The sequence below is a fragment of the Xyrauchen texanus genome, chromosome 15 (assembly GCF_025860055.1).
Source record: "Xyrauchen texanus isolate HMW12.3.18 chromosome 15, RBS_HiC_50CHRs, whole genome shotgun sequence".
NCBI lineage: Eukaryota > Metazoa > Chordata > Actinopteri > Cypriniformes > Catostomidae > Xyrauchen > Xyrauchen texanus.
Window position 1 is genome coordinate 594,135 of NC_068290.1, and position 18,870 is coordinate 613,004.

At 42.8% G+C, this 18,870-nt stretch overlaps 1 protein-coding gene across 1 annotated transcript; it reads right to left on the reverse strand.

Annotated features, from left to right (window-relative positions):
- Window positions 1-1,676: 1,676 nt before the first annotated feature.
- On the reverse strand, window positions 1,677-18,018 carry LOC127655827 (tetratricopeptide repeat protein 24). Its single transcript, XM_052143820.1, has 13 exons — window positions 17,806-18,018; window positions 17,428-17,721; window positions 14,539-14,740; window positions 13,441-13,647; window positions 13,069-13,197; window positions 12,867-12,988; window positions 12,662-12,742; window positions 12,439-12,497; window positions 9,339-9,415; window positions 6,658-6,751; window positions 5,042-5,115; window positions 4,900-4,945; window positions 1,677-2,805 (listed from the first exon to the last, which is right to left on the reverse strand). The coding sequence occupies exons 1-13, from the start codon at window positions 18,016-18,018 to the stop codon at window positions 2,694-2,696; spliced, it is 1,710 nt and encodes a 569-aa protein (XP_051999780.1). The 3' UTR covers window positions 1,677-2,693.
- Between the last annotated feature and the right edge of the window lie 852 nt (window positions 18,019-18,870).

Here is an 18,870-nt window from a genome sequence, read left to right on the forward strand (position 1 = left end):
GCCGCCAGAATAACGCTTTTGATTCAAAATACATTTTGACCCATCAATTTTCAATCTACTGAGATAATGCCGCCGCACCATTGAGTGAATTGTGATTTTTATGTTTTAGAAAGTGTACAGAGCAGTAGGCAAGATAGACAGTCGGAATCAGCTGAGCAACCAATCAGAACATTCGTTTCAACCGCGATAGTGTATTTGTTAACCAATCATATTTTTCATTTCAGTAAGGGGCGGGACATGTCTAGCGTGTAGAGGTGCGTCAGCAGTATTAATAGTCGTCATAATTTGCGCTGTAAATGTACTTTGTTGAACATATTTTAGCATTTAAATACAACGTATGCTAATAAACTTTGTGACTGCACAAGTGCTAGTTTTTTATGCTCTTCGCTGATGCTGAATGCTAACTGAGCTATCATAAATTTATTGGATTTTTTTTTTTGGTCATGGAATCAAATCATGTTTATATTTAGTATGAAAACAATTTCTCTATACTAATCACAGAGAAAGACATTATACTACACAAACTAAACAAATAACCATTTCTAATGTAAGATAGTTAAGGTGAACATTCCTACACTCATATTAGAAATACATTGTTTAATGATTTACTCTGTATTAGTTTATGTATGTATTATTTTATTAATTCGAATAATTATAGTGTTGTCAATTTTACTAGTAAAAAAAAAAAAAAAAAATGTAATAAATGTATTAATTTAACACTTTAAACTTGAATGGGCCCTCAAGAAAAAAATAATAATCTTCAAAATATGAATAACTGCAGTCTTGATCAACACAAAATAGGTATTGTTTAAAGCTTAGAAGCTCTTCTTTATAATGCATGTAGACATTATGACCAAAACTGAACAAGTGCTTTCAATTTGCAGACAAATCAGAAGTGTAATTTATTAATTTATTTTTAAAAATTGCACTGTACATATTATTGAAATCGGTAAAAACATCAAACTGATCAAATATTCATGTGTCATATGTTGTTGGAAAGCTCTCAAATAGTAAAATACAACCAGCCTATTTGTTTTACTCACAGACAATAATATAGCACGTAATAGCTAAATATATATCTTAGACAATTATGTTGGTGTTGCTTATTTGACGCATCTTCGCTTATAACTTATAAGAAAATATATAGAAAATAAAACATCACATATGATTATTTATAGTCTGTGATTATCTTTCAATCGAGTCCACACACAAGATAATCAGATGTATAGATCATTAGATAATCCACATGAAGCACAATGTTACATATGACCACCAGGAGATGGCGCCAAATACACGACACAGACTCAATGATGACTCAAATGACACAGAATGAAACTCATTCTGTGAAATCTCATGACTAAAATCATGTCTGCATGCTATGCAAACCTTTAGTCATTGTTGTGTTTGCATGTGTAATTAGTTCTTATGTACAATTATTATCTTTTATTTGTTTGGAGATGTTTTTGGACACTATGATCAATTATATTTGTAATGTTGTAACTTTTGATTGCTTTGCCGTATCAACACAAACATTTCTCAGATACAGTCGACACGATTGTGAACAAAACAAAAGCAGTTTTTCAGGGCCACCTTATTTACACCCAGAGATATATAATGTATACAAGTGTGTAGATTTGTCTTGAACATGTGTGGTGTTGCAGCGTTTCCATTGATCATGGTATAAATAATATAAATAAAGATGGTTGAGGAACTCACATGGTCCGTCCACACTGAGGCCGTTGTGAAGAAGGGTCACCAGCGCCTCTTCTTCCTGAGACGGCTGAGGAAGTTTGGAATGAACCACCACATCCTCACACGGTTCCACACCAGCACTGTAGAGAGCATCCTGACTGGCTGCATCACCGCCTGGTACGGCAACAGCCCCGCCCACAACTGCAAAGCACTGCTTTGAAACACCTGAAACATCATCGGCGGTGAGCTTCCCTCCCTCCAAGACATATATAACAGGCGGTGTGTGAAAAAAGCTCGGAGGATCATCAGAGACTCCAGCCACCCGAGTCATGGTCTGTTCTCACTGCTACCATCAGGACCCGCATCAGCCAACTACATGACAGCTTCTTCCCCCAAGCAATCAGACTTTTGAACACTTGATCTCTCACGATCAATAATCAGCTCTGCACTTTATTCATCTATTATCTCACACTGGACTGTCATAAATGATATTTCTCTTAACAACACACTGGCAGCTGACAATCAACCGACAGCCTGAATGTCAATACAGCACAATACAACCTTACCGCACATTTATAGATATTATTTTTATTGTATATTGTGTTGTGTGTAATTATGTGTATATTAGATGTGTAAACTGTGTTGTGTAAATCAGATGTTTATTGTAATTGTCATACTGTTATGTTACTCAGAACTGCACCCAAGACTAACAATAAAGTGATTTGATGTTGATATTGGGGTGGGTTACCTCATGACACCCTTTCTTTGCTTGCATTATCGCAAACCCTAACCCATTAAAATAACATGAAGTAAGTTCATAATCTATAAACATGTTTTATTCAAGGCAGCTGCCGTCCTGCTGTTCAGGGTTGTGATGTCAGTAAATGTTCAGTGGTAACCCTGTGTTAACCTGTAATCCTTGTGTTTACAGTCTGCACGCTTCACCATGGCAACCACAACTCCATAAGAAAACAGAGGTCCGAATCACTTCCTTGTGCAGGTCACATGACTGTGCAGAATCTGGACTTCAGTCTTGTCATAAGGGGCGTGGCCTCATCTCTGTTAGGCTGGATAAGAGGCGGAGTCTCTGCATTCATGGCCAGTGAGTGTGTACTGAAACATTTAAACCAGGAAATGATCCATCAGCTTTCATTATAATGTTTGCTAGAGTACATTACCATTCTACTCTTACTGCAAATGTTCTGTATGCGTTTGGAAAACCGCATGACCTCCTGCATTTGGGAAAACATCCAGTGCACAGTACTGTTAAAATACTACATCCCATAATAAGCGTCGGGGAGTACAGAATACATGTAACGGGATTACGTTGGTAATCAGAATTCAGTTACATTCAAAAAGTATTTAGATTACTGAAGAGATTACTTTGCATTTTATAGTCATTTGTTTAATTTAATGTTCCTTTTGATAACACTTATCCATATAAATGATGCGACTGGAAGAGTTTTTGAACAGCGCTGAAACATTTCCTAACAGTGCGATTAAACTTGGCAACAGGTCGGATTGGCACGACTGCAAAGTTGGCCATTATCGTTTTTTGTCCCAAACATGAGAGGAAACATCTTTACCCGGATCGGTCAGATCAGCACAGACGTGTATTTACACGAGGACCGGTCTCGAGCGTTCAGCCGCGTAGATAATAATAAACACAGCGCGAGCTGGGTCACCAATTCAGCATCGGTTATTTGTTTAAAACCTCTATGAAAGCCCATAATTTGTCGATGATTAAACCAGTTTAAAACTGTATTAAACGGCCTCAACATACAAAACACTGAAACGGCATAAAGGAGAAATCTGCACAATGAACAGACAGAAATTGTAATATAAGATATTAAAACAATATATATTTAGCATGAACTTGTATCAATATAGTAGCAAGACAATACAGTTTAATTTCAGACAAACATCATTTGTTTTATGGTTACTGCTATGGATACGATGTAACTTTCCTTTCCTAATGTCCTCTGATTGTAGAAAATGGCTTTGATTGTCTTCAGATGAGTATTTTAATCATCAAGATCCTGATAAAAAGAAAGAAACCATGAAAGAAATCTAATTTTCTTTCAGTTGGACTGGTGCGACCCTTTGTAGAATTTAACATGGTTGGGAAATACTGGTATAGAAAGCTACAAATAATATATTTTCTGGCTCATTATATGAACAGAATCCACATACGATCAGAAAAGGATGTTGTTGTTTACTCTGTGGTAATTAACCTTGTTTAAATTGAACATTTAGCTTTATGCTAAGCTAAAATGCTATTTCTTGCCTTTACATGTTACCAGGCGCGATTATATTTACAATAAATTCAATGATGAAATGTTGGAGCATAACTTGACCCAAAGATGTACTGCAAACATTTTACTCTTAATGATCTGTAAAAATATCTAAAAGTCCTTAAATAAGATACATTTACTTGAGTAGCAAAACTGCGTTCGATATTTAGTCCTTGTGGTGGCGTAGTGACTCGCATCAATCCGGGTGGTGGAGGATGAATCTCAGTTGCCTCCGCGTCTGAGACCGTCAATCCGCGCATCTTATCACGTGACTTATTGAGCAAGTTACCGTGGAGACGTGGCGCTTGTGGAGGTTTCACGCTATTCTCCGCGGCATCCACACACAACTCACCACACGCCCCACCGAGAGCGAGAACCACGTTATAGCGACCACGAGGAGGTTACCCCATGTGACTCTACCCTCCCTAGCAACTGGGCCAATTTGGTTGCTAAGGAGACCTGACTGGAGTCACTCAGCACGCCCTGAATTCAAACTCGCGACTCCAGCGGTGATAGTCAGCGGCAATACTCGCTGAGATACTCAGACACCTGAGAATGTTTGTTTTAATAAATGTATTTTCTTTATTTATTTACTTGTTTATAATCAAAACTAGTGAAAAAATGTGCCAGTGCTGAAGAAGCAATCCAAAGTATTTAGATTACATTACTGACCTTGAGTAATCTAACGGAATACGTAACAAATTACATTTGACAGCATGTAATCTGTAATCTGGAATACTTTTTAAAAGTAATCTTCCCAATCCTGCCCATAATACATGCAGTGAATGAACTGGTCATTTCAACTGTGATTTGTAAGATCTCTTTCTTGACTCGATATTTGATCTAGATTTAAGACAAGGAAATGCAAAATAAGAGTCCTGTCCTAAGCACAAACTCTTAAACAGACTCGTACCCGTTCATCTGTACCGGCTTCGGCTTCATAGTTGGAGACACTTCACCTACAGAGTGAAATCACAGTTCAGTTGGATGTGTTTTGTGTTCAGAATAAGAACAGAAACCCTGTGATGTGATTTCTGACAGGACATCAGACTCACCGTGTGCTCCAGATGACTCTGAAGAATCGTTCTGCTGATGGACTTCAGGTTTCTCATACATGTTATTCAGATTCCTGATGATAACACTGGACTGTTATGAGACTTAGAGGCATGTCAGTCAAATGTTTTTAAATAGAAGAAAATGTAACAGTAGCTATTTTGCAGAGTGTGCAGGCTGCTCTTTTTAATACAATGACAGCGAATAGTGACATGTATGTATTAAAAGTAAATGGTGACTGAGGCTGTCAGTCTCTAACATTGTCTTTGTGAAAGTCACATGTGTTTGGAGCAACATGAGGGTAAGTAAATGATGACAGAATTTTCCATTATGGGTGAACTGCTCCTTTAATGTGTGCATCTAAATGAGAACAGATAGTGTATGTGTGTGTTTGTGCTTGTTTGTGCGTGTGTTTGTGTGTGTGTGTGTGTATGTGTGTGTTTGTGCGTGTGTATGTGTGTGTTTGTGCACGTGTGTGTGTCTGTGTGTGCGCGTGTGTGTGTGCGTGCGCGCATGTGTGTGTAAGAGTGTGTGCGTGCGTGTGAGTGTGTGCGTGCGTGTGAGTGTGTGTGAGTGTGTGTGTGTGTGTAAGAGTGTGTGTGCGTGTGTGCATGTGCGTGTGTGTCTGCGTGTGTGCGTGTGTGTGTGCGAGTGTGTGTGTGTGTGTGCATGTGTGTGTGTGTGTGTGTGTCTGTGTGTGTGTCTGCGTGTGTGTGTGTGTGTGTAAGAGTGTGTGTGCGTGTGTGCATGTGTGTGTGTGTGTCTGCGTGTGTGTGTGTGCGTGTGTGTGTGTGTGTGAGTGTGTGTGTGTGTGTGTAAGAGTGTGTGCATGTGTGTGTCTGCGTGTGCGTGTGCGCGCGTGTGTGTGTTTGTGTGTCTGCGCGTGTGCATGTGTGTGCATGTGTGTGTCTGCGCGTGTGCGTGTGTGTGTGTGCGGCCGTGTGTGTGTGTGCGCGGCGCGTGTGTGTGTGTGTGCGCGCCTGTGTGTGTAAGAGTGTGTGCATGCGTGTGAGTGTGTGTGTGTGTGTGTGTGTGTGTGTGTGTGCGCCTGTGTGTGTAAGAGTGTGTGCATGCGTGTGAGTGTGTGTGTGTGTGTGTGTGTGTGTGTGTGTGCGCCTGTGTGTGTAAGAGTGTGTGCATGCGTGTGTGTGTAAGAGTGTGTGTGCGTGTGTGTATGTGTGTGTGTGTCTGCGCGTGTGTGTGTGTCTGCGTGTGTGCGTGTGTGTGTGCCTGCGTGTGTGTGTGCGCATGTGTGTGTGTGAGTGTGTGTGTGTGTGTGTGTGTGTGTGTAAGAGTGTGTGCGCGTGTGCGTGTGTCTGCGTGTGTGTGTCTGCGCGTGCGCGTGTGTGTGTGCGCGCGCGTGTGTGTGTGTGTGTGTGTGTGGCGCGGCATGTGCAGCGCGTATGTATGTGTGTGTATGTGTGTGTGGCGCATGTGTGTGTGTGTGCAGCGTGTGTGCGTGCAGCGTGTGTGTGTGTGTGTGGCGTGTGTGTGTGTATGGCTGTAGCGTGTGTGTGTGTGTGCTGGCAGTGTGTGTGTGTGCGTGTGTGTGTGTGCGCGCGTGTGTGTGTGTGTGTGTGTGTGTGTGTGTGTGTGTGTGTGTGTGTGTGCAACACACCTGTTGGCCTCTGGCAGTGCAGTGTGATATTCTGATTGCTCAGTGAGTTCTTGGCTCTGGTGGGACTCTGACATCATCTTCTCTCCAAAGTTTGCTGACAGACAGAGAATGAAATATAAACACACTGGGTCTCATTCACTAATAATTCATGTGAATTGTGCATGCTTTTACAACAGTGGCGTTCGCACATGAATGTGTTCTTACCCTCGTTCTAATGTTAATGAATCCGTATTATAAAAAAAAAGGAACATATTAGTAATTTGCATAAAACACGCCAAACCATCATTTTGCGAACAGGACAGTACCGGCGCCTTATAAGAGCTGTCAATATATGTAGGGATAGATGCTGTACTGTGACACAAATTGTGCATTATTGCCACTGTTATGTACCAGAACACTTCTGCCATAGGGTCAAGTTACTTCTCATGTGTTGCGATAGTCTACAGTACAAAACCATCGAACAAATCTTTCCGGGCTAGGTGTGTTCCACCAGCTGCATCCAAGCACTGTTTGTGCGCTCTATCACAATCATATATATGATATAGATATGTGTATATATATATAAACTCCACAGAATCTTCCTCTCACTTTCAACCGCTTTTATTTTCAGCAATCTAAACATGTGTAAATATTTGTATGAACATAAAAAGATTGAACAACTAAGACATAAACTGAACAAGTTTCACAGACGTGTGACTAACAGACATTTAATAATGTGTCTCTGAACAAAGAAGGGGTCAAAATCAGAAGTATCAGTCAGTATCTGGCGTGGCAATAGCTGCATTAAGTACTGCAGTACATCTCCTCCTCATGCACCAGATGTGCCAGCTCTTGCTGTGAGATGTTACCCACTCTTCCACCAGGACACTGGCACATTCCCGGACATTTCTGGGGGGAATGGGCCGAGTCCTCACCCTCCGATCCAACAGGTCCCAGACATGCTCAATGGGATTGAGATCCGGACTCTTCACTGGCTGTGGCAGAACGCTGGCATTCCTGTCTTGCAGGATATCACGCACAGAACGGGCCATATGGCTGGTGGCACTGCCATGCTGGAGGGTCATGCCAGGATGAGCTGCAGGAAGGGTATCACATGAGGGAGGAGGATGTGTTCCCCGTAACACACAGCATTGAGATTGTCTGCAATGACAACAAGCTCAGTCCGATGATGCTGTGACACACCGACCCAGACCATGACGGACCCTCCGCCTCCAAATCGATCCTGCTCCAGAGTACCAGCCTCGGTGTAATGCCAATTCCTTCCACGATAAACACAAGTCCGACCATCACCCCTGGTGAGACAAAACCACGACTCGTCAGTGAAGACCACTTTTTGCCGGTCCTGTCTGGTCCAGCGAAGGTGGGTTTGTGCCCGTAGGTGACGTTGTTGCCGGTCCTGTCTGGTCCAGTGAAGGTGGGTTTGTGCCCATAGGCGGCGCTGTTGTTGGTCTTGTCTGGTCCAGGGAAGGTGGGTCTGTGCCCATAGGCGGCGCTGTTGTTGGTCTTGTCTGGTCCAGGGAAGGTGGGTCTGTGCCCATAGGCGGCGATGTTGCCGGTCCTGTCTGGTCAAGCGAAGGTGGATTTGTGCCTGTAGGCGGCGCTGTTGCCGGTCCTGTCTGGTCCAGCGAAGGTGGGTTTGTGCCCGTAGGCGGCGCTGTTGCCGGTCCTGTCTGGTCCAGCGAAGGTGGGTTTGTGCCCGTAGGCGGCGCTGTTGCCGGTCCTGTCTGGTCCAGCGAAGGTGGGTTTGTGCCCATAGGTGACGTTGTTGCTGGTGATGTCTGTAAGGAACTGTCTTACAACAGCCCTCAGTCCAGCCTCTCTCAGACTACTGCGGACAGTCTGAGCACTGATGGAGGGATTGTGTGTTCCTGGAGTAACTCGGGCAGTTGTTGTTGCCATCCTGTACCTGTTCCGCACGGATGATCCTGTGCAGGTGTTGTTACACGTGGTCTGCCACTGTGAGGATGATCGGTTGTCCTTCCTGTCTCCCTGTAGCGCTGTCTTAGGAGTCTCACAGTACAGACATTGCAGTTTATTGTCCTGCACATCTGCAGTCCTCATGCCTCCATGCCGCATGCCTAAGGCACATGCAGATGAGCAGTGACTCTGGGAGTCAGTAGAAAGGTCTCTTTTGTGTCCTAAACTTTTATAACTGTGACCTTAATTGCCTCCCGTCTGTCAGCTGTTAGTGTCTTAAAGACCGTTCCACAGGTGCTTGTTCATTAATTGTTTATGATTCATTGAACATGCATGAAAACTTTGTTTAAACCCTTTACAATAAAGATCTGTCAAGTTATTTGTATTTTTACAAATTTATCTTTAAAATACAGTGTCCTGAAAAAAGGGACGTATCTTTTTATGCTGAGTATGTGTGTGTATGTATATATATTAGTTCATCTCCTGTTTATTCCATGTTTTTGGGGTACACCAGGTGATATTTGCGTATGTATGGGTTCAGTTTGTTTGTCAATTTTAGTAAGAACTTATTAGTGAATCACATTTTCTGTATGCAGATTTAGTGCACCGATACATGCATATGTACAGTTAGTGAATGTAACCCACTATGTCATCAATTGAAACATCTGTAAGTTTTGGTTATTTTTCTAAATCATTCTGTGTTTCTATTCAGTATGGTCAGCTCTGTGTGTCAGAATCGACAAAAATGAATGTAAAATTCGTACTGTGGGAGTTTTCTCCATCTGTGGCTCCATTCAGCATCTCTCTTCTCTGCTGTAAGTCAGATCTGACAGCCACCATACTGCACAGATAAATCACAGGTAATCACATCTCACAGACAAATCACAGATAATCACATCTCACAGACACATCACAGATAATCACATCTCACAGACACATCACAGATCATCACATCTCACAGACAAATCACAGATAATCACATCTCACAGACGCAACATAGATCACCACATCTCACAGATGCATCATTGATCACCACATCTCACAGACACATCACAGATAATCACATCTCACACACATCACAGATAATCACATCTCACAGACACATCACAGATAATCACATCTCACAGACGCAACATAGATCACCACATCTCACAGATGCATCATTGATCACCACATCTCACAGACACATCACAGATAATCACATCTCACAGACACATCATAGATCACCACATCTCACAGACACATCACAGATAATCATATCTCACAGACACATCACAGATAATCACATCTCACAGACAAATCACAGATAATCACATCTCACAGACGGATTGTAGATCACCACATCTCACAGACAAATCACAGATAATCACATCTCACAGACACATCACAGATAATCACATCTCACAGACAAATCACAGATAATCACATCTCACAGACAGATTGTAGATCACCACATCTCACAGACACATCACAGATAATCACATCTCACAGACACATCACAGATAATCACATCTCACAGATGGATTGTAGATCACCACATCTCACAGACACATCACAGATAATCACATCTAACAGACACATCACAGATAATCACATCTCACAGACGCAACATAATCACCACATCTCACAGATGCATCATTGATCACCACATCTCACAGACACATCACAGATCATCACATCTCACAGACGCATTATAGATCACCACATCTCACAGACACATCACAGAAAATTACATCTCACAGACGCATCATAGATCACCACATCTCACAGACGCATTATAGATCACCACATCTCTCAAACGCATCACAGATAATCATCTCACAGATGCATCACAGATAATCATCTCACAGATGCATCACAGATAATCACATCTCACAGACACATCACAGATAATCACACATCACAGACGCATTGTAGATCACCACATCTCACAGACACATCATAGATAATCACATCTCACAGACGCATAATAGATCACCACATCTCACAGACGCATCATAGATCACCACATCTCACAGACGCATTATAGATCATCACATCTCACAGACACATCACAGATCATCACATCTCAAAGACACATCACAGATAATCACATCTCACAGAGGCATGACAGATAATCATCTCACAGAGGCATCACAGATAATCACATCTCACAGAGGCATCACATCTCACAGATGGATAATGATCACATCTCACAGCCACATCACAGATAATCACATCTCACAGATGGATAATGATCACATCTCACAGCCACATCACAGATAATCACATCTCACAGACACATCACAGATAATCACATCTCACAGACGCATCACATCTCACAGATGGATAATGATCATATCTCACAGCCACATCACAGATAATCACATCTCACAGATGCATTATAGATTACCACATCTCACAGATGCATCACAGAAAATTACATCTCACAGACGCATCATAGATCACCACATCTCGCAGACACATCACAGAAAATAACATCTCACAGATGCATCACAAATCATCAAATCTCAGATGCATCACAAATAATCATCTCACAGACGCATCACAGAAAATAACATCTCACAGACGCATTATAGATTCACATCTCACAGACACATCACAGATAATCACATCTCACAGACGCATTATAGATCACCACATCTCACAGACACATCACAGATAATCACATCTCACAGACGCATTATAGATCACCACATCTCACAGACACATCACAGATAATCACATCTCACAGATGCATCACAAATCATCAAATCTCAGATGCATCACAAATAATCATCTCACAGATGCATTATAGATCATCACATCTCACAGACACATCACAGAAAATCACATCTCACAGATGCATCACATATCATCACATCGCGGATGCATCACAAATAATCATCTCACAGACACATCACAGATCATCACATCTCACAGACGCATTATAGATCACCACATCTCACAGACACATCACAGATAATCACATCTCACAGATGCATCACAAATCATCAAATCTCAGATGCATCACAAATAATCATCTCACAGATGCATCACAGATCATCACATCTCACAGACGCATTATAGATCACCACATCTCACAGACACATCACAGATAATCATATCTCACACACATCACAGATAATCACATCTCACAGACACATCACAGATAATCACATCTCACAGATGCATCACAAATCATCAAATCTCAGATGCATCACAAATAATCATCTCACAGATGCATTATAGATCATCACATCTCACAGACGCATTATAGATCACCACATCTCACAGACACATCACAGATAATCACATCTCACAGATGCATCACAAATCATCAAATCTCAGATGCATCACAAATAATCATCTCACAGATGCATCACAGATCATCACATCTCACAGACGCATTATAGATCATCACATCTCACAGACGTATCACAAATAAATCACATCTCACAGACCCATCACAGATAATCACATCTCAAAGACACATCACGTTAATCACATTTCACAGACGCATCGATGCTAATCACACCTCACACATTGCAGATCATCACATCTCACAGACACATCTCAGATAATGACAACTTAAAGACCCATCACAGATAATCACATCTCACAGACACATTACAGAAAATGAAAACTTAAAAACTCATGACAGATAATTAGACTCACAGATAAATCACATCTAACAGATGCATCACAGAAAATGACAACATAAAGATAAATCACAGATAATCACTTCTCTCAGACGCATCACAGAGGATCACATCTCAAAGATGCATCAGATACATACAAAAGTAGAAAGAAGTTATAACCGCTTAAATCACAGAAAAGGACAAGCAGCATCAATCATTTGTGGTGACAGTTATGCTGTGTTACCGTGGCTGTCGTCTATTATGGTTTTGCTCCAGGACGTGTCGTTGTATTGGCGGTCCTCTCTGACAAAAATTGGATAGATTTGAAAACACTGTTAGTGAAGATGTTATAAGGTCTCCACACATTTACATTGATAGACACAAAGTTTAATAAGTGTTTTTGTGCTGCAAAAGAAGAGACTGAAGCATAGACTGACAGACAGATAGAACGATATATTGATCTTCACCTGTTGTTGTAGTAGCAGCTTCTGCTGTAAAGCTTCACTCAGTTTACTGACCAAACGCTCCTGCACTGAACTAGACACTTCCTGTAGAAACAAACAGCGTCAGCAAAACAGAACTGATGAAACACACTAGTCATCTGAATCAACAGTGCCCAGTAGTGACAGGATTGTGAGGTCACATGGGTGTCAGGTGTGGGTCAGTTCTCACCTGGCATTTGCACAGCAGTCGCAGGGCATCTTCATAGTAGACAACAGCTTTCTCTGGGTCCCTCATCTGCTGCTTAATTCTACCGAGACCCTCACAGGCCTGCCAGAGACCAGACGGGTCATCTACACAAAGTCAGGGAGTGTTATAGAGACAGTATCTATGCATGTCTGTCTTACAGATAGTGGTCATAGAGGTTTAGCACCTGTGTCTCTGAAGGCCTGTTGGGCATGCAGGTAACTCTCCCACGCCTCGTCCAGCTCACCCAACTCCACCTGAGCAAAACCTAGATTACTGAAGCACTGACCCTGAGCACCACGACAGCCCAGGGAGCCTGCAGGGAGAGTTCAGACATGAATAACACACAGCAGTGAGGTTCTCCAGGCCTTCAATCCAGGTGAAGGTGAAGTTCACCCTCCAGAGCATCAACACGATTTCATGTTGAACACTATCTTACTACATCATAGATCACAGTGATGAATTATACCTGTCATACTGCAGGAGAATATTGTAATGTCTTATCATCATATCACACACATACACGTGATTCTGGTGAGATGCTGCACATGTGGCTCACCGTGTAACGCCGCGGCCTCTCTGTGGTATCTCAGCGCCTGCTCGTACTGACCCAGAGTGTTGCGAATGGCACCCAGATTCTGCAGGACCACTGCCAGTCTGTGCGGTTTACAAGCGACCAATGGCAGAGCTTGTTCAAAACATTCACAGGCCTCGGAAAACAGACGCAACTGCGAGAAACTCAAACCCACGTTATTCAACAGTTTTCCTGAAACACACGTGAGGAATATAAACACAGATGTGAGCAAACACATGACTGAAGCATTTAAAGAACAAAATCACTAAATATACTTCCAATATTATTCAAATCAGTTATTCAGATTACGGTGAATCTCATTAAAACATGTCCGGCTCATATTACTCAAATCAATGAAATCATTTTTTTTATTTTATAACTATATTTTACTAGTAATTCTCATTCCCAGAAATTTGATTTATTTATTTTTTTTATTACATTTTTTTTTACATATAAGATGATATATATGAAAATATAGTGTCTGTAAATCTGGACATTTACTGCCCACCTAATTCTCTCTACAGTAAATGTATTTTAAATGTAAAATATTATATAAAACTTTCCAATCTTCAATTATTCTTGACCAATTCTTGTTATTGTCATAAAAAAATAACAATTTACAATATTATATATGATTTTTCCATTTTATTGACAATTAATAAATCCCCCCAAATTACTGTAATTTTTTTATTTAAAATATTATATAAGATTTTCCAATCATCCATAATTATTTTTGTTTTCATGTTAATGTCATACAAAAAAAAAAAATATATATATATATATATATATATATATATATATATACATGTGTGAAATATTACATATTAAAAGATATCTTTTCATTGCTGTAATGGAAAAATATACTATCATTAAAAATATTAAAGTTTATTTTTGTTTGCTACATTTTAAAGTGTCTCATTTATACATCATGATAGTATCTGTTGCACTGAATCTAAAGACATTCATCAAAAGCAACAACTGAAAAGTAAAAGTATCAGATTCCGAACAGTAACGAGGATTTACTGAAATCTTTAAAACTGATTCATGAGATTCACCCATTCACGGGACTAATGAAAGATTTACCCAGCGTTTCGTGATCTGTGATGTTGGCACTCATCTCCAGGCTGTCGGTCAGCACGCTGATGATGTCATCAGTAGCGCAGTTGCCGCTCTGCAGCATGTGTTTGCCAGCGTCCATCAGGGCCTGCGCAGCTGCAGTCGTATTTCCCACCACTTTATAACTGTCTGCGGCACGCTGCAAACTCTCAGCAGCCACAGTCCACTCCTGCAGTGAGGAGATATCAGTGTTATGACAATCAGCAAATAACACAACGTGTGTGTGTGTGTGTGTGTGTGTGTGTGCCGTGTAAATGCACTTACAGATGGTAAAAATAAACCAATCACAATTCAAGAAGCATAAGAAAGTGACCATGACTTCACGCTGAAGCGAGATATTCAAACTTGAATCTTAAAGCAGCTACGTGTGTCATTTTTGCAAAAATAGCATTTTAAAATAGGTTTTCCCTCCGTCAGCACTTGGTCAGACAAACAGGTACTCCAGCCCCAAATTCACACAATTGGCTGAGTCAATGTTGCTGTGTCGGGCTGGATGGGCCGCTCAAAACGGAGCACATTTTTGATAGCGCCTCACTTTTAGCGAATCAACCTATAGATGGCTTAACTAAGGCTGAAGCATACTGTCCTCAAGTATGTGAACACAGACGCTTCAAGCAACGCGAGCTCAGTTTCATGCGTAGTTGCGTTCCATTTATAAAACAACTATCCGTTGCATTCTCAATGTTGCCACATGGGGTGCTGTAGCGAGCTTGGTGTGAACTTTCCCTAATATTGCTGAGCAAGTAACTTAGTCGTTATATTTATAGCAATATATACATGAATAACACATTCAGTTTAATGGCACAGACATGTGAAGGCAGCTCTAGCGCCCCCTTGAGTACTGGAGTTTGTTACCACCACAGTGAAGCAAGAAAGCACGCGAAGTATGAAGGTAAAATAGTGCCTAAATCATTTGTATGCGCGGAATGAGATTTGTGAAAGTGTAAAAATGAATTACTGTAATTAAATTACTTTTTCATTGAAAAAAGTAAAGTAAGGGATTACTCTTAATTTTCAGTAATTTAGTTACAGTTACGTCGATTTAATTGTGTTACATATAGAACAATTTTATATAAAACGCTGGTTAATTAAAATCTAAATGTAACGTCTGATATGTTTTCTAAGTTAACTCCGCCCCTTTGAATTCATTGGCCAGCTCATGAATAATTTATTTGATTTTATATGATTTATGTGAAAGAATTAAAAGAATAGTTTCATGTCTATCCTTGTATTTTTCATCTGGTCGAGGTCGATCAGTGTTTTAGAAGATGTAATTAGTAGTTAGTAGTTAATTACTGTTTTAGAGTAACTTACCCAACACTGCTCATGAACAGCAAATCAGATTGACTGAATTGATGCATTAATATTTCAGTTTAATATTTAAGAGAGGAGAGATACCCGCAGGAACGACGCTGAGCCGTATGAAGAAGAAGCTGTCCGTCACGTTGTTAAACCAATCAGGTCAGAGTAAACTGGTCAAGGAAAACCTCATTTGATTGGTGTGGCAGGGCGGAGGGCGGGGTAGTGATCCTACACACCCAGTCCCGTATTAGGCTAATCAAGCCTTCATGAGGGATAAAGGTCGACTGCAGAGGATCGTGCGGGAGAGAGATCGTTAGCGGACATGTCCGTCATGTGTGTGTTTGTCTTTTAAGTTTATCATTAAAACTATTATTTATATTGGCAAGCCGGTTCTCGCCTCCTTTCCATTGATCCCTTTACACTGGTGCCGAAACCCGGGAAGGAGGAGGGATACTACCGTCCACCCCAACGGAGCAGCTGATGCCATCTGCCAGGGGATGAGGAGCCCGGCCGCCTGGAAGAGGACGATGGCCGCCGACCGCGAGTTGAGAAGGGGCTCCTAACCGACCGCCTGGAGCGGTCAGGGGTGCTGCCAGAGGCGCAGGAGTCGCCTACCAGCTGCTGAAACGCGGCGGGGTTTGAGACCGCCGACCGCGAGCGGGGAGGGGCTCACTGCCGACCGCCTGGAGCGGGAGAACCGCTGCCAGGGGCAGGGGAGACCCCTTCTGTTCCCCGAGAACGTGGCAGGGCGTTCCGTCCGCCAGAGGCTGGAGGTCTGCCTCTGATCCGCCCGGAGAGGTGCGGCTGTCGTCCGATAGAGGGTGGAGGAGTGGCCGAGGAACAAGCTGCGGCATATCGGAGAACTGGCGAGTAAGAGTGCCACTCTGCGTTGGCCTTTTCCCTCTCTTTTAAATTTTACAGTGTTTTTCGGGGGGGTACTACACTGTTACAGGAAGTACCCCCCCCCCCAGTTTAATTATTTCTGTTTCCCTCGCCTTGTCCCCTCCCTCGTCCAGGTAGATGGGGATGACCTGCCGGCAGACGGGGCTTAGGGCACGCCCTCCCCCAGGGAAAGAGGGGGGGGGGGGTGTACGTCATGCCGGGGGCTCCTTAGGCTGAGAGAACGAGGGAGGAATGTGGCAGGGCGGAGGGCGGGGCCGGTTCTCGCCTCCTCCTTTCCATTGATCCCTTTACAATTGGTTACTAGAAGCAGGTAGACCCGCTGTGGCGTGGGGGCGTGGTCGTGTGTCGGTCTGCGGGAGAGCGAGAGAGCGGTAAGGCTTGACACAGGTGTTATTGTTGATTATATACCAGGTGACAAGCTTTACCGCTCTCTCGCTCTCCTGCAGACCGACACACGACCACACCCCCACGCCACCCCTGCCTTTTGTGCACACGCAAAACATTTAGGCACTATTTTACCTTCATACTTAAGCATGTTCAACCAGACCGGCCATTGGAAATTCATTATCCAAGCATTTATGTGAGTAACCAGAATGTCTGGGGCACATCAAACATGGTGATGGTTAAGGTCGTCGGTTTAAACGCTCTCACCTTTCTCTGCAGGTGGCATTGAGCGAGTTTGACACAGGTGTCTGCTTCTGCACTGGCATCTCCCTGCGAGCGGTACAGCTGCGCAGCCTGCAGGTAATGTCGACTGGCCTGCGTTTGGTCTCCCAGTGCCTCGTGAGCCATCGCAAGATTAAACTGGAGGTCTGCGATCTGCTCGGCTCTCTCACCCGGCTGAGACTGCGACAGGAAGTCCAGCCCCTTCTGAGGTTTACCTGTCTCCACATACGCTGCGCCCAGATTAAACGCACACGTCCTCTGCAGCCTCCGCTCTCTCAGCTGGAACAGAGTTTAATGGAATATTTCACTATCTGTGGTAAATAAGAGTGAATATTGGTTCCACATTGACTTTATTTCTGTTACCTTTGTGGCAGTTTTTAATGCGTTCTTGAAGCACTGCAGGGCTGCGGTACGGTCTCCGGTCTGCAGCGCTGCATGTCCAGATGCAGTCAGACTTTCAATCTCCACCTGAGCGTCGGATTCCACATCGGATCTGTCTGTCCTGATCTTCTCTGCTTTCTTCTGCTTCTTTTTCTTCTCACGAGCATCTCTGACAGGAGATCCATCAGAGGCCATGAACTCACAGGAGCAAAGACGATGCTCAACCTAAACGCACACACACATGTATTTATCACTAATATTCACACTGTTACATGTTACATCCAAACCACAATGAGAGGTGACCTTTGACCCTTACTTATTTTATACATTCATACCCCATTTTGAAAGCAGGAGAGAGAGAGAGAGACAGACAGAGAGTTAGGGAGAGAAGGGCAGATATAGACAGACAGACAGACAGACAGACAGATGATAGAGAAGGGCAGATACAGACAGACAGACAGCACTGGGGATAGAGAAGGGCAGATACAGACAGACAGACAGCACTGATGATAGAGAAGGGCAGATACAGACAGACAGACAGCACTGGGGATAGAGAAGGGCAGATACAGACAGACAGCACTGGGGATAGAGAAGGGCAGATACAGACAGACAGACAGCACTGATGATAGAGAAGGGCAGATACAGACAGACAGACAGCACTGGGGATAGAGAAGGGCAGATACAGACAGACAGCACTGGCGATAGAGAAGGGCAGATACAGACAGACAGACAGCACTGGCGATAGAGAAGGGCAGATACAGACAGACAGACAGACAGCACTGGTGATAGTGAAGGGCAGATACAGACAGACAGCACTGGTGATAGAGAAGGGCAGATACAGACAGACAGACAGCACTGGGGATAGAGAAGGGCAGATACAGACAGACAGACAGCACTGGGGATAGAGAAGGGCAGATACAAACAGACAGACAGCACTGGGGATAGAGAAGGGCAGATACAGACAGACAGACAGACAGCACTGGGGATAGAGAAGGGCAGATACAGACAGACAGCACTGGGGATAGAGAAGGGCAGATACAGACAGAC